General features: G+C 36.9%; 1 protein-coding gene and 1 long non-coding RNA gene across 2 annotated transcripts in view; one reads left to right on the top strand and one right to left on the bottom strand.

Annotated features, from left to right (window-relative positions):
- Window positions 1-22,767, top strand: part of LOC111738482 — a 35,660-nt gene that overhangs the window by 3,426 nt on the left and 9,467 nt on the right. The window lies entirely within an intron of this gene.
- Window positions 13,790-14,518, bottom strand: FTMT (ferritin mitochondrial). Its single transcript, XM_011358279.1, has one exon. The coding sequence runs from the start codon at window positions 14,516-14,518 to the stop codon at window positions 13,790-13,792; it is 729 nt and encodes a 242-aa protein (XP_011356581.1).

The raw sequence follows: 22,767 nt of genomic DNA, 5'->3' as shown, positions 1-22,767 counted from the left end.
GATGTGGACCACTCCCAGGAAGGAGGCATGATGTTGCAGCTGCAGTTCTCTTCAGCTAAGGGTAATCCTTAGAGAGGAGGATTCAGCTGTGAGCCATCAACTGTCAACATTCCTAGCACCTCAGGAATAAGCACTTTAGTCCCGAAAGGGGTTAGGGAAATCTAGTTGGCACACCATAACATCCTTTTAAAAACTGGATGAAGAATAGTGTGGTTGAAATGGGAGAGGAGAGAGAAAGAGGCAGCCATACAAAAAAGAGAGAAATAACTTTTCTAAAAGCATTTAAACAAGTGGTTAATGTGCATCAATACTGCAAGTGCTATGGGAGTAGCAATACTATGAAACATTCATGTTTCACCTGGAAAAAACCTTCTAAAACCTTTTCGAACCAATTTTCTGGGTCATCCTTACTTTTCAATGTACTGGATTTTCTTTGCCAACACTGAAGAGATAAAATTCTCAGTAAAGGAGGATTGAGAAGTAAGCTTAAAGGTTTTACTTTTAGGAAGAATAAGTGGCTGATGAAGGAGGACACAACATTCTGTACACTTACTGCAGTATTTTGGCTATGATAACTGTATTCTCACTAAGATGCTGTATTTGGAGAAAATTGTTTTGGGTAAATAGATAAGCATATTGATAACATACTGTGCCTTAGTGTATTACAGTAAGACTCTGAACTACTTTAGTTAGACTATAGGTGCATACAGCTTTGTAGTTTGATTCATTTATTGAATAGCTATCATATACCAGGCAGTTTATTAGGCCCTGGGGACTAGAAAATATAGACTTAGTGATTCAGAACCTTGTAGAGCCTCGATGGACAAATAAAGAGGCAACCACAGAGTGATAAAGGCTATGATATAGACACATAGAGTGCTATGGGATCTCAAATGACTACCCAAACACAAACCAGAAGGTTATAGGTTGAAGATGTCAAAACTTCCAGGAAGAAAAACTTCTGAGTTTTGGGGTGGATATTGGCGCAGGTGAATAATAAGGAAGATCTTAGCATAATAAAGGCAAACTCAGGGAGATGTGATTAATCTAATGTGTTGTAGTTGAGATTGTAAACTGTATGGATTGGGATAAGGGCATGAGTATCAGGAGATCATGGTGAATCAGGGACAAAATCATAGTCAAGGTTCTGAAAGGAAGCATAAGGATCAGTCAAATAGAATAGTTTGAAAAGATTATAATAAAGCAGCTCTTTACAAAGATGTTGTAGGGGAGTAGGGCAAGGGTTGTACATTTCCACCCCAGGCCCAAGGGCAACATGAATTAGAGGGGGTTATTAGAACCTGGAGGAAGAAAGGCAATGCTTCCGTGGAAGGATGCTGCTAACTTGCAGTTATATTGAAAGGTGAGAGCTGGGAGAATAAATACCCTGATGGAACCACAGGGTAGGTGAGCCCATTAATATGTCCTTTCAGGTTAACATCTTAAAGAATGGAGAAAGGTAGAGAAGAGTAGAGGGATTTGTTGTTTTCTGACTCGAACACCATGTTTTCTGCTTTCAAAAATGAACACTTATTCCTGGCATCCTGAGAAATCACTGGCTTTCTTTTCATATCAATTTCTGACTTTTGAACACATGTTGGGACTTTCTTATACCAAATTCTGGAGGAAAAGAGTTTGGATGCACTCTATTGCTTTTGAGAACATCTGAATTTAAAAAAAATGTTGTTAAATTAAGTAGACTAAAAATAACTTCTATGTCCATTTTAACAAAAGAAAGCTACACTTGCTCTACGAATGAAGGTAGTACTTTTGCTTTTTTAAAAAGATTTTTCCATTTTTATTTTATCTCTACTTTTACCAAGTTATGAGTGTTTTTGAGACCTTTTTTATATTTTCTTCCTGAAAAAGAAAGTTCATAAAAAATTTCAGAAGATAAGAAAGAAATATATCAAAGCGAGATATATAGAATCATTTCATAAGTTATTCTTTGCATTAATGGTACAAATGTGAATTTTATAGAATTTTAGAAATAAATATGGCAATATATACTTTGAACCTAGTCCCACTTTGGAAACCTATTACACAGAAATGTAAGTACCAGGCCTTAGGGCATATATACAATAATATTTACTCCAGTGTTCATGGAAGCCAAAATAAAAACAAAACAACACTGTAAATAAATGAATACTCTTTAAAATATGAATTATTAAGTATATCATGACGTATCTACATTATGGAATATTATTCAGCTGCTAAAAGAATGAACTGAAGCTATGGAGCTATACAAATCGCATAGAGGAATGCATACTAAGTATTATAGAATGGGAAAATTAAGGATTTAATTTAATTAACTTAATAAGAACCCTTAAAAAAACAACAAAAAAATAGTATATATTTATAATACATATGCACTTGTATATGCCTGTATGTTTGCATATGATTAAATAGTCATGGAATAATTAATATTGGTTTATGAACATGAGATCCTTCTTGAGGGCTCTCAAGTCAGGTTCCCTGGAAAGCAGACCATGAGATAGAGATTGGCATGAAGAAAGTTTATGGGGGAGTGCACCCAAGGTCAACCTTTAAAGGGAAATGAAGGATAGATTACGCTGAGGGAGGGGCTGGACTATGATGCAGTCACAATGGTGGCTCAGCTGATGCCTTGGAAACTCCTGGAGCTGGGATGTTCCTGTAAAGTCATTCCGAACTGGAGCAGAGGGGCCTTTTTGCCTTTCCCTTGCTATATCTCCCCTCTCCGCACCCCCCACCCAACACACACACACAAAAACCCTCTACATTGACTAGTCATTGGATGTGGACCACTCCCAGGAAGGAGGCATGATGTTGCAGCTGCAGTTCTCTTCAGCTAAGGGTAATCCTTAGAGAGGAGGATTCAGCTGTGAGCCATCAACTGTCAACATTCCTAGCACCTCAGGAATAAGCACTTTAGTCCCGAAAGGGGTTAGGGAAATCTAGTTGGCACACCATAACATCCTTTTAAAAACTGGATGAAGAATAGTGTGGTTGAAATGGGAGAGGAGAGAGAAAGAGGCAGCCATACAAAAAAGAGAGAAATAACTTTTCTAAAAGCATTTAAACAAGTGGTTAATGTGCATCAATACTGCAAGTGCTATGGGAGTAGCAATACTATGAAACATTCATGTTTCACCTGGAAAAAACCTTCTAAAACCTTTTCGAACCAATTTTCTGGGTCATCCTTACTTTTCAATGTACTGGATTTTCTTTGCCAACACTGAAGAGATAAAATTCTCAGTAAAGGAGGATTGAGAAGTAAGCTTAAAGGTTTTACTTTTAGGAAGAATAAGTGGCTGATGAAGGAGGACACAACATTCTGTACACTTACTGCAGTATTTTGGCTATGATAACTGTATTCTCACTAAGATGCTGTATTTGGAGAAAATTGTTTTGGGTAAATAGATAAGCATATTGATAACATACTGTGCCTTAGTGTATTACAGTAAGACTCTGAACTACTTTAGTTAGACTATAGGTGCATACAGCTTTGTAGTTTGATTCATTTATTGAATAGCTATCATATACCAGGCAGTTTATTAGGCCCTGGGGACTAGAAAATATAGACTTAGTGATTCAGAACCTTGTAGAGCCTCGATGGACAAATAAAGAGGCAACCACAGAGTGATAAAGGCTATGATATAGACACATAGAGTGCTATGGGATCTCAAATGACTACCCAAACACAAACCAGAAGGTTATAGGTTGAGGATGTCAAAACTTCCAGGAAGAAAAACTTCTGAGTTTTGGGGTGGATATTGGCGCAGGTGAATAATAAGGAAGATCTTAGCATAATAAAGGCAAACTCAGGGAGATGTGATTAATCTAATGTGTTGTAGTTGAGATTGTAAACTGTATGGATTGGGATAAGGGCATGAGTATCAGGAGATCATGGTGAATCAGGGACAAAATCATAGTCAAGGTTCTGAAAGGAAGCATAAGGATCAGTCAAATAGAATAGTTTGAAAAGATTATAATAAAGCAGCTCTTTACAAAGATGTTGTAGGGGAGTAGGGCAAGGGTTGTACATTTCCACCCCAGGCCCAAGGGCAGCATGAATTAGAGGGGGTTATTAGAACCTGGAGGAAGAAAGGCAATGCTTCCGTGGAAGGATGCTGCTAACTTGCAGTTATATTGAAAGGTGAGAGCTGGGAGAATAAATACCCTGATGGAACCACAGGGTAGGTGAGCCCATTAATATGTCCTTTCAGGTTAACATCTTAAAGAATGGAGAAAGGTAGAGAAGAGTAGAGGGTGGTTTTAGAGGGGCAAATGAAAGATTTTTTCCTGATGTAAGTAGCAGTTGCAGAATTGAAGATTAAATAGGAAGAAAGGAAGGAAGTGAAGTGCTTTCTAGGCAAATGGAGCAAAGCAGTAGGGGGCGGGGGGCGGGGCATGGTAAATCTAGAGACTAAAATAATGCCAGTGCAGCTAAGGTGTAGAGAAGAAAGTGGTGGGGCATGACGTTATAGCGGTAGCATGAAGCAGACCATACAGAATCTTTTATGCCAAATTAAATAATTTTGTCTTTATGCCGATAGCAATGAAACAACATATGAGTCTGATCCATAGGTAACATGATTTTATATATATATATATATTACTTTATTTTATTTTATTTTATTTTATTTTGTGAAAACCACTCTCCTATTTGAAAGCAGACTGGGGTAGAGTAGGTGTGAGAAGACAGCTTAGAAGACAATGACAGTAGTTGAGGAGAGAGATCATAGTTGCTTATACCAGGGCAGAGATGTTGAAAGTGGACACCATCAAGAAATATTTAGGAAGTAAAAATCAACAGCACTTTGTGATGTTTTGGACATGGAAGTTGAGGGAAAGGGAATCGTTAAGCATGATTATTAGTTTTCTGACTACATCAGAAGTACATTGGGAAAAGATGCCTTTTTCTTTCCTGAGAATCATAATTCTTCTTTATATTCCCACTAACTTTTCTCTCTAGTCCTCATTTACTGTAATCACCATTTCTTATCTATGTTTGACCAGTTTCCGTGTGTCGCATAATTAACTCATCTCCTTTTCTTCCTTACTAAATCATTATGTTTCATGGATTTCCACCCAAGAGTTTCCTCCTCTAGGTTTGTTCACCTAGCATCTACTTCTCCCTAACTGTCCTCTCCTTTGGATGCAGTCTGTGTGAGATTAGTCAGATATGGAAGTAGCATGCTACCAACTAGAAGTTTGGTGTCATTAAAATTCCTTCAGGTTTGTGACACTGAATTTACCCGTTGTAGTTTCCATTTATTTCTATTTTGCTCGTTACCTTCTTCATAAATACTGCTCTAGTTATCAAAGAAATTTATATCTTTTGTCCTTTCAAGGTTACTGATATGCAGTATATAGGTATTTCAAAATGCAGAGTAGCCAGAAATAGCATAGTCTATTGTAAAACTGTTGTTATTCTTCATATTTTGTATATATCTATAAAGAAAATGTTTGCAACAAACATTTTTTTTGTTTCATTAATGGGTAGGCTCTCCCGAACTCATGTCAATAAAGAAGAAAATAAAGGAGCTTTGATTATTTTTGTGTGAATTCTTCTCAATTAGAGGAAATCATTTTTTATATGATTATATGAATCTGGTAGTGTATGTGTGTGCATTTGTATGTGCGTATATATGTGTGTGTGTATATATATACGCGTATATATATACACACACACATATATATATCTCTCACAAATGACAGTGGAATATTGACAACCAAGAAATTGAACTCAAGTACGACTGACATTTGTGACATTGTAATGTGACTGATGATGCATCTAATAATTAAGAGTATGACATCATTATATTTCATTAATGACTATAATTGGATTAATAAATAATTTATTCTTTTAAATTAAGCATGAAGTATACATTCACTAGTGGAAAACAAGTATATTGTATTTAATTTCTCAGAAGAGGAACTCTGCATGAAATTAGCCTTGAATCCTTTCCTAGAAGATAAACTGATATAGTGAAAACTCTCAAAACCTGAAATTGAAAACTCAGAGTGCGAGTTTGGCTTAACCACTGCCTACTAGTGTCACTAATGAATCTCAGTTTCTTCATCAGTGAGATGAAAATCACACCTAAATGATAGAGTTATTGTGAGAAATAATGTATGAAAAGGAACTTTATAAATTGCACAGTATGCTAATATTACTTATTATTGTTATTAAACTTTAAACTGAAGCACTGTCCCTAATTCTAATTTCCTTGCATTTACAACAGATTGGTTGCTACCTATAATAATTCAAAGATGCTTATTTAAATGGAAGAAATGAAAAAGATCAGAAAAAAATATTTGGAGTGATATTCTTAACAGAGAAATCAGTTTTTTACTTTAGTGAGTATACATATACTTCTTGTTTTGCATGGTAGTGCAGGGACATAAAAATGACTTTGCAAGCTAAAACCATGGGTAGCCTCCAGGGTAGCCTATTCTTTTCATCATAACTACTCATTTAGGTCAGTAAGTTCTAATAATATACAATTTCACTTCCAGCAGTATTGCTTTTCACTTCTTTGTTACACTTTCATCTTTTAATCAATTCTCTCTTTGGGTTATTCAGTATCATAAAATGACTTTATCACTGAGAGACAAGGAGGCATCACTGAAGGTAAACTGAATAACAGATGCATGGTGACCAGTCACTGACAGACTTTGAAAGAACTGACATGATTGGTAACTGATCATGATGTGCATCTGCTATTTATATAAAGATTTGTGGATTAAAGAGCTAGCAGCAAAATTTGTTCTTTATGTAATTTACTCACAATAATTATATCATGGTAACATAAACTTGAATCATGTTATTGAGGGACTATTGTTATTTAACTAAAATGTAGTAACTGAATTCATGCATATTGGAACAATGTGAAGTGAGGAGTACCTGTATATTATTTACTCAGTGCCTAAGGAGAGAGCAAAACAAACAACTATAGGAAATGCCTCAGGTTAGATCAAAAGAAGAGAAATATGAGTCCTCTCTCAACTTCGTATTTGGATTATTTAATTTAATGTGGGAACACTTTATAGAAAAATGCAACATGTGTGCAATGAGTAAAATTTATAGCCACCCCTATTTATTTGCTATATTTAAATTTTATGATTTTTAAAAAGGTAATGATTTCAAGTGGTTAACATTTCATAAGATAGGAAAGGCTATAAATGAAAAAGTCTTACTAGTGCCCTTTTCTCAAGTACTAGGTTTTTGTTTTTGTTTTTGTTTTTCTGTGAGGGCAATTGACATTATCCTTCCAGAGATATTCTTTGCGTATACAAGAAAACATATTCAAAAACACACATAATTTTCTCCCCTTTTAAAACACAAGTTCTAAGCAGCTAATATTTATTGGGCATTTGCTATGTACTGGACAATGTGCTAAACTTTATGTGCTTTATATCATTTAATCCCCCAATAAAATTTGAGATAGGTTATTTTCACAGGAGAGGAAAATCAGTCTCTGAGAGTTTAACTTTTCCCCAAGTCAGGCAGTTGGTGTGTGGTGGAATGGCTATTCTCACCTAGGTAGTCTGAATTCTCAAGTGCAAGTTCTTGATGACCTGACTACACTGTCCAGGATCTGTGTATAGGTCATGCAATAACATTTCATTAGTCTAACAGCCTTTTATGTTACTGGAAATTCTTTTTGATAATTTAGCCTATGAAAATATGGTGCTCAGCGGAGCTGAGAGAGACTAAGGTAGGTCCAAAAGCATTAGGTATCTCTCTCAGGAGATTGTTTGGCCACCATCTGCACTGGGATAGTGTCCAGATTGCTTGGAAGGAGCCCAGCTCCGAGTGTATGTCTCTGGTCTGTTCTCCGGGACTGTCTGGCAGTCCATCTTCTTGACAAGCATTAGAATTCCATCTGACACTTGGAGCGTGCACATGCACACACACGTGTTTGTTCATTTATTCATTCATAACAAACATACCTATTAATTGTCTTACTCTTTCACAATAGAAACGTGAAGCTTAGGAAAGATAACAGTGTAAGCTAAAGCCCGCTCACCTTTCTGATTTCATAAACTGAGTGCTGCTTGATGGTTTATGTTTAACAGGCTGTTGTAAGCAGAGATGCTACCCTTGTCAGTCCTGGTTAGCAACTGTGCATGTTTTCCAGTTGTCTGCTTCCTGAATGCATCTCTTGGTGCAGTCTGAGAGTAGAGTGTCTCCTGAACGAGCATGTGTTGCCTCCTTTTCTCCACTACACATACCTCTCACCTTTGTTACAGCTGAGGAGCTGAATGTTTTCTCTGCTGCTTTTATCTGAGACTGGAAAGTCTGAGGGTGAATTTCAAATTTTTAAAAAGTCAAGTGATCCCTCTCTTTCTCTCTCACCTTCCCTTCCTTCCTCTCCTTCCCTCCCTCTCCCTTCTCCTTCCATCCTCTCTCCTGTCCTGGGATATCTTGGCAGCAGATTAAGTGCTTCTCTGAGGAAGCTTTTAGCCTTTTAAATGAACTGCTCAAAACCTGATTAACAGTTGAATGTGAAGGATAATGATTTTCAAGAGCTGCTAGTGAGACAAGAAATATGCTCTATTTTCTTGCAAGTTTGAAGGTCTTGGAGCTTGCTATCACTAGGTGTTTGTGTTAAAGAATAATACTATCTATCATGATAATTAGGGTTTGGATTTGTTTCTTTTATATACTAGGTTTTTGTTTAGAAATCTAGTTTCCAACTTGGCTCAATTTTGGGTTCATGCTTTTTAATTTGTGAAAGTTCCAGTCTTTGTTTTACATATTAGACAAGGAGTAAAGATTATATTCCATCTGTAAAATAACATATTTACTATTTCTATAATATCTGATAAATGAAATTGAAATATTTCTACATGGAGATAGCCATATCTCAGTAGATGATCTCATGTTACTTTATTCAGAAGTGAGAGCAGCCAATGTAAGCACCTTCAATTTGCCCTCTTCTCATTTTAAAGTCCATGTCACTTTTTTCCTCTTTTGTTCATGCTGGTTTGGAGGACTGATCCTTCCAGGTCATACCTGCACTCTTTACCACATTCTCTGTCCTCCCCTGGAATGTCTTTCTATCACTTATTTTAAGTTTTCCTTTTGTATAGCTTCTTTCCTCATCCCAACAAAATTCACAGCCATCCTCTACCCTCTTGCATCTTCAATTACTTAAAAGAGAAATATTTTTCAAAAGAGAATTCTATATTTTCTACCTCATTTACCTTAACTCTATGAATTTGGTCTTATATCTCCACCTCTCCTAAAGCCGCTATTCTGAAATAACCAATGACTTCCTGATGCCAGCTCGGATGGCCTTTCAGCCATAGCCTCATTAAAGTTCTGTAGCATTTGATGAAAACTCTCCTCTTACAGCTTCCAAGACCAGTTTTTTTTTCATTTTTTTGTTTGTTTGTTTTTTGATCTTGCTATTTTTATATTCCTTTTTTTGTATTCTGTCAAGGGTTCTTTATCTAATCTCCCCTAAATATAGAGCTGCATCAATTTTCCAAGTTTCTATATTTGGACCCCTCTCTGTCCTCTCAGGTTTGTCAATTCAGCCTCTTCACAGTTTTACTTACATTACTGTGAATAACTTTCATATTCACTTGTCTGATACTAACTTTTTGAAAGATGCACATCAGCACTTCCAACTGGTTTCTGGATATCTTCTCACTGGCTCACTCGCTCACTCACTCACTCACTCACACTCTTTGATAACCTGCTAGAAGATACGTACTGCTCTAGAGCTGTGGAGACAGTAGTGAACAAAGCAAAGTCTCTGTCCCACAGAAGTTACATTCTAGGGAGAGAAGGAAGTAAAAGCAAATAGAAAATGTGTCAGCAGGTGGTAAGTGCTATGGAGAAAAACAAATCAAGTAAGAGGATAGAGAAAGATGGGAAATGTGGTGATTAATTTAGATTGGATAATCAGTAAAGTCTCTCTGTAAAATGCCACTTGAGCAAAAATCTGAAGGAAATGAGAGTATAAACCATGTTCACATCTGGAGGCAAAATGTTCTCAACAGAAGGAATAGGTCCTAAGGTATAGGAGGCAAATGAGGCAAATGTGATGAGTAGAGTGAGTAAAAAAGATGTCCTCCCTCTTCCTCTCCTCTCCTCTCCTTTTCTCTCTCTCTCTCTCTCTCTATGGGGATAGAGATAGATGACATGGAGAGTGACACAGTGAGAGAGAGATACCTTTTTCATTATATATTTATACGTAATGAAAAAATATATATATAATCATATAATCTTACCACTTATACTCTTTTACACACATACCCCGGCCCCCACACCACCACTATTATAACTAGAAGATACAATAGTTAGAGATATCAGGAGCTCAAATCACATAGGGCCTTGTGGAGCATGGTAAAGACTTTGACTTTGACTCCAAAAGAGAGGAGAGCTATTGAAGGGTTTTGAGCCAAGAAAGAACAGGATCTAATTTATACTTAAAAGGAAATGTTTTGGCGGCTTTGTGGAGAAATGGTCGCATGCGCTCAAGTGTGGAATCAGTCAGACCAGTCAAGAGTGTAATGTAAAATGCAATAGTGCAAGAACAGAAGATGGGAGCTTGTACCAAAATGTCAGTGATGAAGGTTGTTGGAAGGTAGGTTCAGGATCTATTTTGAAGGAAGACCTGAAAGGATTTGCTGAAGGACTGGTGAAAAAGATATGAGAGAAAAAGAGTAGTGAAGGATGACTGAAACTTAGAAAATGGTAGAATAAAGTTTCTATTGAATATGAAGAAAGAGACTTTAGGTCGAACAGGTTGTGGAGGGTGGTGAAATCAAGAGTATGGTTTTGAACATGTCAGACATGTCTATTAAACATCTGAGGGGAAATATCAATTAAATATTTAGATATATAAGTCGAGTTCAGAGTGAGGTCAAGCAAACTATATAAGCATGTTATTTGTCAACAGATAAATATTTAAATAAAAGTCAGAAGACTGGATGAGACCTTTAATGAACAAGTATAGATAAAGAAGAGGAGAGGTCCAGATGTGAGGACTGAGTTGTGAGGCACTCTATTGTTTAAAGTTCAGGAAGATGGGCAGTTAGAAGGGGAAACAAACATATAGAAGAGTAAGCAAGTGTTTCAAGAGAGAAATGACAAGTCCTGCTAGCTGGTTGAGTAAGAGGAAGGCTGAAAAATAACCATCGGATTTATCATCATGGAAGTCACTGATGATCTTGACATAAAATAAAAAGGCTGGTGTGGTGGTAAACAGTGAACACAACCTTTCTTGGGGGTGGGGGTGAGACTAAGAGCAGAATAATTGGAGACAGGAAGCAGAAATAACAAATATGCTTGTAATAAATCAAGCATATTACAAGATAGGGTTATATTATGATTATAAATATATAATTGCAGGGAAAATTATATAATATATATTCATATAAAACGGATGTATATGTACCAACGTATAGAGCTAGACAATCTCTTAGTGAGATTGATATTTGTTTTTATAATTATGTGTCATTTTAAAATAAACTTATCATAGACATCTATCATTATCATAATAAGAAAAGTAAAAATATAAGGTAGAGAGAAAGCAATAAAGGCTTAACTGTGGTGAAACTAATGGAAATAGAAACAAAGACATGATGGTGAGGATTTAGAGGCAGAATCTTTTAAATTTTGCAACCAATGAATGGAGTTATAGAAATGATGAACAGAGAGAAAATTGATAGATCTCAAACCTGTGTTACTGGAGAATAGAGTTGAGAATAAATAGAGATCACATTAGTAGGTCAGGAAATTATTTAGTGAGTCCTATCCACCTTTTTGTTAATAAAGTGGATTCGAATTGAAGTGAAAGTAAGTGAAGTAAGGGTATTGTCTCCTAAAATTCGTGGTGAGTGTATGTTCATGTATTTACATCCTGGATAGTGATATTTCTTATTCTATATTGGTGCTGGAAACATTCAATAACCATTATACTAGATAATTATTTTATACATTCTCATCTCAGATCTCCTAATCTCCTCCTCTCTCTACTGTCAGTTGATAATCCTCTTATTTCACTGAAAAATTAGAAGTAATCACAGAAGAACTTCACACTTTCTCATTGAATTGTGAATTTCTGCCCACATCATTATGTGTTTGACAAAATCATATTTAATAGCTGCAGAGTGTTTCATGTATAGTATTTTAATCTAAACCATTTTGTTGAGTTTAAGCAGTCACATGTGAATTTGCCTCTCAGATCTGGGACTGCAGGGAGCACAATTTGCCAAAGACCCTCGCTGCTGTGCTCTCAAATCAACTCATCTCTTTGTTGCAGGACTGCGCTTCCTATGAGTTGCTCCTCTTCAGTAACTGAGCACTGGAAATGTACTTAGGGAGGCCCATTTCTTGGAGACTTGGGATTCCTCTGATGAGCAACTTGACTGGAGGTAGCCCAGTCAGCCTTGTAGAACTCTCCTTAGACCTATGCACAACTTTTCCTTTCTTTCTTCCCTTAGGATCAGACTTGCATGGATGGAGTTCAAAGACTCCCCCTGCTTCGTCCACCTCCTTTCTCATTTGCTCTCAAGGGCCTTTCTGTTTTCCCCGATAAATTTTTCAGAGGATCCAAACTGACACAGACATTTATTTAGGTTGTCCACAGATTGTTATTCTGTACAACTAAACTTCTGATTCCTCAACTCTTAGCCCAACATTCTTCTGTTGAGAGTTCTTCGAATCATTGCCATTACTCACTAAATGAAGCCTAACCCCCTCTTCTCACTGCCACACTTTGGCTCTGGCCCATCTTTCCAAACACCACCCATTGCTCTTAGCCTAGTCCAAGGGCTGCTGAATAAATATTCTCTCACTCATTTTATCATGCTGCCTCCCTCCTCTCACCCCCCACCCCAAGAAAACATCTGCCCAGCTGATGCTTCTTTCGTTCTGGATCCCTTCTTGAAATTTTCATCCCATGATGTTTTTTTCCCTCTCCACTTTAAAGGCCATAGAAGGGAGTTTTCTGCAGTATATTCACTCTTTTGGGGATGTTAAAAGGGAGGCTATCTGGCCCAGTGGTGAAGTGCTTAGTATGTAATCAGATAGGCCTAGGTAATTATATTACCATCAACAAAACAAAACAAAATGAAACAAAAAGCCGAGATCCGATATGTTTGAGAAACATTGAGCTAAACAAATATAATCCAAGATTTTTTTGTTTTTAATTGCAAGACTTCCTAGAGCCCTTAAAATGCTAATATACACTGTGGCTTTTCATGACTAGCATGGCTATACTTTATGTGGCTTTTCATGGCTAGCATGGCTATACTTTATGTCCTGAATTTATTTGATCACAACAGATCATTTCCAGACATTATTGTTTCTTGGAACACACTTTGGGAAAGGGTATGAGTTGTCAAAAAATTTTGAATGTATGATTTTTACAGTACTATATGTATTCTTCATCTTGTTATAGCCATTTGTATATATACCTTATACATTTTCCCACTTTAGCATAAGGTCTTGAAAATAACAGGCACTTGTTCAGTTGAAAAATTATGGACTTTTAGTGAAGGTCCATAGTCTGGAATAATATTTGGTAACTAGAGAAAGTTTCCATCTATTTTCAGTAGCTCTTTTACACCACAGTATCCCGGGCTACCTTTCAGGCTGGGAAAATTATCTTTATACTTGATAACATGGGGCTAAATGCATTTTCTCTGCAAATCCTTTTATTGGAGGAATATATAACAGAGGAATATTAAGGGTGGAGGGGAATTATAAGGGCAAGAAAGCAAGAGACAGCTGACTCTGGGTTCTGGCACACCATGGGTGGTGGGGAAGGCAGCCTTTGGCTTAGTTCTGATTGTTTCCATTTCCAAGGGTATGTTTGTCAAAAAGGTACTCTGCCAGGCCACAATCCGGGGCTCCCATCTTAATCAAGTTGTGCACATGGTCACCTAGTTCTTTGATTGACTTCACCTGCTCATTTAGATAGTGGGTTTCCAGGAAGTCGCACAAATGGGGGTCGCCTTTGTCTGAGGCCAGAGTGTGCAATTCCAGCAACGACTGGTTTACATTCTTTTCCAAGAGCAGAGCACACTGCATGGCTTTCAGTCCGCTTTCCCAGTTGTCCCGGTCGGGCTTCTTGATGTCCTGCAGGCAGATGCTGCCACCCCGCTGGTTCTGCAGCCTCATCAGCTTCTCTGCGTGCTCCATCTCTTCCCGGGACTGGTGAAGGAAATATCTAGCGAAGTTGTTCAAGGCCACATCATCTCGGGAGAAGTAATAGGCCATGGACAAGTACACATAGGACGCATAGAGCTCAAGGTTGATCTGGCGGTTGATGGCTGCTTCGGAGTCAGGATGGAAGTTCTGGCGCACTCGGGAAGAGCCGCAGGAGGACCCGCCGGGGTCCCTGGAGGTGGTGGCTGAGGCCAGCGGGCGGTTGAGGGCGACGGGCCAGCGGCCCGAAGGGCGCCCAGGGGCCCAGCGCGGGGGGAGCGCAAAGCCATGGCGCGCGCTGCGCAAGGCCACCAGCGAAATGCTGATATGCTTGGAGAAGAACAAGAAGCAGGACAGCATGGCTCCTCCTCTTCAGAAGTGGGGAAACTGAGGTCAGGTCGGTTCAGCGCGCGGTCTGCCCCCAGGGCGTTAGGTCTGAATGCGAACTAGGCCCTAGGCGACGGCGACTGCGTCACACGCCCCTTCCCTTCCAGACGCGCCGAGTTCCTCGCGGATGGCGGCCAGCGAGGGGCGCGCGTCTGTCGCGGTTGGGCGCAGACAGGTGACAGTTACACAATTCCATTTATCCAAACCTTGCCCCCATCGTCGACGCAAGATTTCTGCTCTTGGGTGTTTGTAATTTTTTATTTCACCTAAGTTAAAAATGTTGTCAAAAAAGTAGACGCTGTGACTTGTAAAACAAAGGACTAAGCCAAGCCATGCTTGTCTTCCCTCTCCGACGTTTTTCTATCCAAGGAGTAAGGGATGGGAGAGGCAAGGCAGTGAAGTAGCATAAAACAGAAGTCAACACCAGTTTATCCGAGAGAGTAAAGGTCCACATCTAAAGTGGAGTTTGCAAATTGATTATCTGATTATTTTAACAAATCTAAGTATGGAACTAATTGCCCATATAGTGAGCAGGTTTTCGAAAGTCTTGTAGTAAGACTGTTTTCTTTTTAAAAAGACATTTTATTTTTAAAAAATATAAAAATATTTTATTTTAAAATTTATCTTCATTGTAAAGAAACCAGAAATTGTAGGAAATAGGGAAGAATATATGTAAACTAGCTCTAAACTTGACGTTACTTTCCTATCTTTTGTTAATACAGATGCATATTTTTAAAAAGGACAACTTAAATTTAAAATAGCGTTTGACTTTAAAAGAATATATATAATTATTGTAGTATGTTGAGAAAATGAGAACTCACAGAGGAAAATTCAAAACATTACTAAATCTTCCTCTACTCAGAACTGTTGTTGAAATGTTGATGGTAATTCTAACAGATTAAAAAAATGTAAAAATATATATATCACAGATACACAAAAACATACGCATTTTATCAGCTTTATTGAGGTATAATTGACAAACTGCAGAGATTTAAAGTATACAACTTGATAAGGTTTGACACAGGTATACATCTGTGAAACTATCACCAAAATCAAGGTAATGAACATATTCATTACCTCCTAAAGTTTCCTCATGCCTCTCTGCTTCTCTCCACCCCACCTCATACCAGGCTTCCATTGATCCGCTTTCCCTCACTAGATAGATTTGTTTGCATTTTCTAGACTTTTATATAAATGGAATCAGTATGTACTCCTTTTTGCCTGGTTTCTTTCAGTCAGCGTAATTATTTTGAGATCTATCCACGCTGTATCATATTTATGGCTGAGAAATGTTCCATTGTACGGATATACCAAATTTGTTTATCCTTTACCTGCTGATGATTATTCTGGCTATTAAAATAAAGCTGTTATGAACATTTCTGTACAAGGCTTTATGTGGTTATATGCACTCATTTCTCTTGAATAATATTTTATATGGAATGGCTAGGTAATATGGTAAGTGTATGTTTAACTTTTTAAGAAATTTCAAATTGTTTTCCAAAGTGATTGTACCATTTTACATTCCCATCAACAATGCATGAGAGTTCAAATTCCTTCACATCCTCGGTATTGTCAGTTACTTGTTTTATTTAAAATTTAAACTTTAGGAGTTTCTGTAGGTGCATACTGGTATTTCATCAAACTTTTAATTTGCATTCCTAGAATAATTAATGATAGTGAGTATATTTTCATGTACTTCTTTGCCAACCATATATCTTTTGGTGAAGTATGTGTTCAAATCTTTTGCCCATTTACATGTTGGGCTATTTCTTTACTTACGGTTGTTTGATTTCTTATGGTTAATATCTGGGTCTTTGATATTAGTACTACTTCTATTCAAGTCTTCTTTATATTAAGTGTATGTTACTTTCTTATATTTCCTTGGGCAAGTCAGATTACCTTTCTAGGTCAGTTTCCTCAACTGTAAGTTTAGGATCCTACTTACCTCCAGTGTAAGAGGATATATGCAGAGTACTTATCACTGTGCTTGACACAGAATAAACACTCAAAATATTCTATAATAGTTTTTATTGGAAAATTTCTATTTAATTATTCAAAATCAATCATATTCAGTAAGCAATAATTGTTATCATATATGGAAAAACTTATACAGCTTAAAAGAATGCTTACATATATTGGTAGTGAGGTAGAAATTCTTTTATTATATGGACATATCAAACTTGTAGTTTTATAGTAAGCTCTCTAGTCTCAAATGAGCTTCTTAAAGTATACCATAAATAAAGGTAGATGCCTAGGATCTAGTTGCTCTTAAATTCTGCTCATAGAATGTGATTGATATTCACCAAGCACTTTCTCACTACTTTTTGCTTCTGCATACCCATCTTTGCTTTTATTTTTCCCAACTTTTGCTGTTCCTAAAATGTAGTTCCCTAAAGAGAAGTTATGAAAATGATTCTTTAGAGTGGTATTAAATGCCAACTGCTGCTACTAGTATTTTAGGAGAAATGGTGCTCTTCATATAAATGCTTATCCCCAAGGTAGTAAAAAGCATAGACATAAAACAAATGCAATACATGAAATGTAATGCAAAACAATGCCATAAAACACAATGCACATTTAGATATCCCATGTTAATTTGTCAAAAATGTTTTTTCTTCCCATTACAAAGTTTATTATATGTTTTGCTAGACTGAAAATGCAAGGATCTGTTGTGTTCTTTTTATCTTACGGGCATTTTGATTTCTAGTATTCATGGTAAAATTAATGTTGTTCTACCAAAAACGCTAACCTAGACTATCAACCACTGCTCTTCACAACTCATTTCTTCCTCAGTTTTAATGGCTTCCTCTCTTGCCTGAACACCTCCCTTAAACTTTTATGTTTCTCTGGGATTCCCTCTGCTTCCTCACTTTGCTTTCGTCCCTTCTTTCACTTCCTCATGGAATCTATCGCATTTTTTAAGGTCTCATTAAATATATTACCTTCTCTGTAAGGTCTTACATGACTTCATTTGGAATTAATCATTACTTATTTCTGCTGTTGTAAAAGAACTTTGTTTATATTGAGAGTACATCATGTTAGAATTCCTTGTACGTGTGTGTGTATCCTTAAGGGCACAGCTTGTCATCTAATTTCAGGATACTGTATATGAACTAATTGCTCTTATATTTGTATTTAAAACAGGCACTGTACAATCTAAAAATAAAGTGAATTTAATGCTTATAATTTAAATTTTAAGTTTTTTTTTTTAACTTAGAATAACGTTAAATAAAAAATAAAGATACCACGACAAGTCAGGAGGAGAGACTACAGAAGAAAGGAAAATATTTTATATTTTAATACCTTTAATAGCACTTTTTCCCTGCTTTTTGAACAAGTGGATATACATTTTTATTTTGCATGGGCCTCACATGTAGGATAACTTGAGTTGATCCCACAAAGGATCCTTGGAGCACAAGCATGCCGCAGAAATTTTCCTGAGCTGGGGCAAGGAGCTGGGCTTTCGTACTCCTGCACCACCCAGTCATTGTATAAGGTCACTCAAGGGAGGTGTACATACCTAGGCTCTCAGTTTGTCTGCATGTCCTGGCAAAGCAGCCCCAGTAGCCTGATAGCTGGCTTCCTAATAGTGTTTCTCTTGTCAGGAGAAGCCACAGAAGAGCCAAGAGGCGCATACAAATAATAGGTTTCCGAGGGGATCCCAGGCAGAATACTAACATCTCCCAACTTGTTGACTGGACTAATCTCTTATTGAAATCAGTGCAAGACTCAGTAGAAAACAGATGGCACACTTAAAAATTAGAATAATTCTAAAAAGTTTTAATTAAAAGATATATACAGATGTATGGGAAGGAAAGCTAGAAGAGGTAGTTCAGCACCCTGGAGCTGATCTCAAGAAAAGAATGGCTTAACAGAACCCATGTGAAAGTGAGCTGTTCAGAGAGAACCACTTAGAAAGGAACAATGACACCTGGGTGAGGGACAGCGCCAATCTCAAGAAACCTGAGAGAAGAATCCAGTGGAATAAATACCCTGACCTGAAGCTTTCCTTTCCTTGGATCTCTTGCCTGAGCTTTGTATAGGTTGAACCTCATAGGAAGCCAGAAGGTAGGGAACTCATCGTTGTAGTGCCTTCAGAGCAGCCCCTGAGGAGGAGAACAGGGCAGGGAGGTTGGAAAGCGGATCTTAGAGGCAAACAAAAATACGTTATCAGACTCTCTTACGCTCTCCCAATTTACTGTCCCCAGAGTGGCTACGGACAGCTTTCTCAAATGTAAATATGATTAAATCATTCCCTTGCTTTAAATCTTTTAGTAGTTCCACATTGAACTATAGCCCTGCAAAATATGTTCTCCCTTGCTTTTCCGTGGCTATTCTCTTGCTAATTCAAGTACCCTTTACTCTCCCAAACTCCAAATAAGCTTCAGTCATTATGAATTTTCTTTTAGACACCATGATGCATCATTTGTTCCTATCCTACAGGCTTCTAAATGCTGTGTCCACTACCTGGAGCACTGTTTCACCCAGAACTAACCATGTGGGAGTCTGAGCAGAGGGTTAACAAAACCCTTTCTCTTTCTGCATGAGTTTATGACCACTGACTTATTAACTGTCTAACTCTGTTAAAATGTACAATATTTGTCCAGGCAATCTTGCTTGTGGAAAAATTACCCATGATTGGCAAATTAACACTGAGCTTCCGTGAATGTGTTGACCCTTGTTCCTGGGTGTGCCTTTGGTTGGGTTCATGGAAACTGGAGTTGTAATAAGAAATACTGACTCTTGTGGGGCATGGCTCTTTTTAGCCAGGGTATCTCTCATACTCATTTTATGGAGATCATGAGAGGATGCTTGATACTACCCTGTCAAAAGGATAGTATCTTGTGCTTCTTGTCCTATGTCCTGAGTGGCACTCTTGTAAGTATGAATGCTTAATTGAACCCATTAAGGCTTCTTGATAGTTGTGCAGGTAATAAAGAAATTAACATGGATTTCTTTTCTGACATCCCCCCTGCTACTACTGCTGTCCCACAGCTCTGCAACTGTGCCTACCACACCTCTTCTTTTTGCGTTTTTGCTGGCTTATTTCCACCATTCTTTCGATCATATCTTAGATGGTTCTTAGAAGCCTTCAAGGAGTCCCATAACCCCGTCTATTCACCATGTCATGAGACTAAATTATAATGATCTCTTTGCTTTTTTGGCCCAGAATTATTAAATTGAATAATTCTGATTGTCAGAGAAATGTCCATCTTTTTCACTCTTGTGCATCTTGCATTTAACATGGTACCTCACACAGTGCTCTTAATAATATTGTTAATAAAATGAATGAGGGACTAAAATTCCCTCAGGTCCCCAAACTTTCCTGGTTCCAAATAACACTTAAGGAACAAAGTTGAGGGGAATTTTACCTTGTTTAATGTTGGGTTGTAGCTAATTTAATGGTTTATTTTTTGTCTATCTCCACTACTAGCGGAGGCCAGTGAATTTTTTTAATTTTGAGACTTATGTTCTTAAAGGTTAAATAATCATCTTAAATTCAATTCGATTTGATTTGACTCAATTCCAAATATATGTTTTGAGCACCTGATAGTAGAAGGGATTTGGATTTCAGGACCTCTGTGCATTGAAGATTAAGTGGTTGAGCCACATTCCATCATAGAAGCTCAGATGTATTAGCATCTCAAATCAAGCAGAGGAAGATTTGTGTAACTAACTGCCTTGTAAAGAAGGTCAGATTTGACTATAGTCTTAAAACAGGTTGGGGGATGAGGATGCTATGCAGAAAAAAAAAATTAACGAAAACCTCCTGGGAAGTTCCCAAAGGTGAGAACATTTGGAGCAGAAGGGTCTAAAACTCTGTGGGACTTGGCTGCATTATACACAATATATAATTTGTGCCTTAGGAAAGAATTGATTTGAATTGGGCCAAGGTTTTTAGTTTTTTTTTTCTAGCTCTAAAGAATTTAGTGAGTGTATATGTCCCTGCTTGTATAATGTGTTGCAGTTTGAAATCTTATGAAGTAATAAAATACATAAAACATATATGTGCTGTCCTTTACATATGCTATGAGTAGCTATATTAGTACTAGAACCCTGCAAGGATGCTGCTTCCACCAAAAATGTAGTTCGCCACTGCCACTCAAGTTATATAAGATGAGGTTCTTTCAGTTCATGGGCTGGACCTAGATAAACCAATGGTGATTCACGGCTGTAATCATATTCTTTGCAGTCTCTTCTGCTTGTATACCTTAGCTCTCTCAATATTAGCTCAGGAGTAAATATGTTTGAAATTATTTTTTCTTTGTTAAAGGGGCTAAGGCATTATTATATTTATGTCATAAAAACTTTTTAAGAATAATTATTTAATTCTGCTATTTTGAATAATTTTGTAATTTAAAAGAGAATATAGTGATACAGCATTTAAACATAAGCTCTAAATCTTCTCCAGTGGTTATAATGAAGAAAGAAGGTAGTCACTGAGTGCCACCAATACCTGGTAAGCACTATACAAAACATTCTTCAGGTCATGCTTTCAGTGAATCTTCATAAAACACTGGGCAATTGGAATCAGTGTACTCATTTTGACTGTTTATAGATTACAAAGAATATACACACATTTTTCTCCAGTATCATACAATCTGAATGGATCTAGGAAAAATATTTCTTAATAATTCCTTTTTCAATCAAAATAGGAGGAATATTTTAGAAGTTGAATAATATGGCAGTGCTGTTTTTATTAATATGTATTATAGCAGAGATTTTAGAACCAGAAAGTACCATGGAGTTTGTTTGTTTCATTCCTTATTTTATGAATGAAGAAACTATGTGATAGAGATTAGTGGCACAGAGTTACAAATTTTGATAGCTACAAGACTGCTATACAAGAATATTCTTTCAAGTGTACTATACTCACGTAATATATGACATATTTTCTCAATAATGATTTGTATATTAGAATGCAGTAAAAGCAAGGGATGCTTACTCAGTGACAATGGAGGATGGCTTTCATTTGTATCATAGTCAAACAGATGAAACACTGCTTTTCAATAAAGAATTGCCTATTACCAGAGCATCCCCAATTGAAACTTAAGATGGCTGTGTAGAATCTCTTGCTGTAGAAGAAAGTGAAAGAGCCAATCAATTTGATTTCAAGGTCAGTTCTATTTTTAGAATAGTCGACCGCTCAATTAACTAGAATCTGCTAATAGCATTTAATGACCTCCATATTTTGGAGGATTATATGAATCCTTGGGAATCTGTAAATGAATTCTGTTATCAAGAATCTCATTTAGAAAACCTTATGATTTAAAAATCCCACTTTGAGAAATTCATTATATGGAAAAGTGTGGTATATAAAGAGAACATAAAGAAGTATATTAATTTTGTTGCAGTGTTATATATAAAAATAAAAGGCCTAAAGTAAACTATCTCATTGAAGCATTGACAAATTATAAGAGAGTCATAAAATGGAATATCATACAGCCCTTTAATAGAATAAAGTAGTTTTCTTTGTGTAAATATTGGGAGATATCTGTAATGTGTTTTAAAAGGAGAGAGCGATGTGTTTATGTGTGTGCATACGCAATCCCATAAATGAAGGGAACAAAAAATTGTATATGTAAGTGTACATACACACACAAACACACATGAAAGAGAGAAAGAAAGACATAGTATAAACATAGTAAAATGTCGGAAAAGATGGGTCACCAGGATACTAAACCATGGTAACCTCTGTATCCATTGCAATTGGATAGATTCGGAAAGAGGAAGATGTGGATTTAATCGTGTTACACAATGTTACACATTGATTAGAGTAATTTTACTTAACTACTATTTCAATATTCTTTTAAGTTAAACAATATGAAAGGAGCCTTTTGAAGGAGCCAGCTAATCACAGAAGAGGTGAAATGTATCAATATAAAGAAAACTCAAAACAAGCAAATGACTTTAGTCTAGTCATACATCCGTTGAGAGTAACTGAAGTGGTGGCACAGTGGGAGAAATGTGGGGTGATCACAAGAAATAACAATTTGTAAAGATCATGAAAGACATTGAGATGGAAATGTTAGTTAGGAAATATTACTAGAGAATTAAGACAGAATAGGTGTAAGAAAGATCAAGAACAAGTATGCTTGCTGGAAGGGGGAATGACAATCTGTGAAATCTAGAAAGTGGATTCTAAATAATAGCCCTAGAATCTATGATTGCTATATGGTCACAGGCATTGCAGTGGTTTTGCTACTAACCACATTTAAAAA

The sequence above is a fragment of the Pteropus vampyrus genome, unplaced genomic scaffold (genome assembly GCF_000151845.1).
Source record: "Pteropus vampyrus isolate Shadow unplaced genomic scaffold, Pvam_2.0 Scaffold39, whole genome shotgun sequence".
NCBI classification, from domain to species: domain Eukaryota; kingdom Metazoa; phylum Chordata; class Mammalia; order Chiroptera; family Pteropodidae; genus Pteropus; species Pteropus vampyrus.
This window is presented reverse-complemented; position numbering and strand designations above follow the sequence as displayed.

Excerpts from the sequence above, each read along its gene's own strand:
- FTMT (XM_011358279.1), bottom strand. The coding sequence starts at position 14,518 with ATGCTGTCCTGCTTCTTGTTCTTCTCCAAGCATATCAGCATTTCGCTG.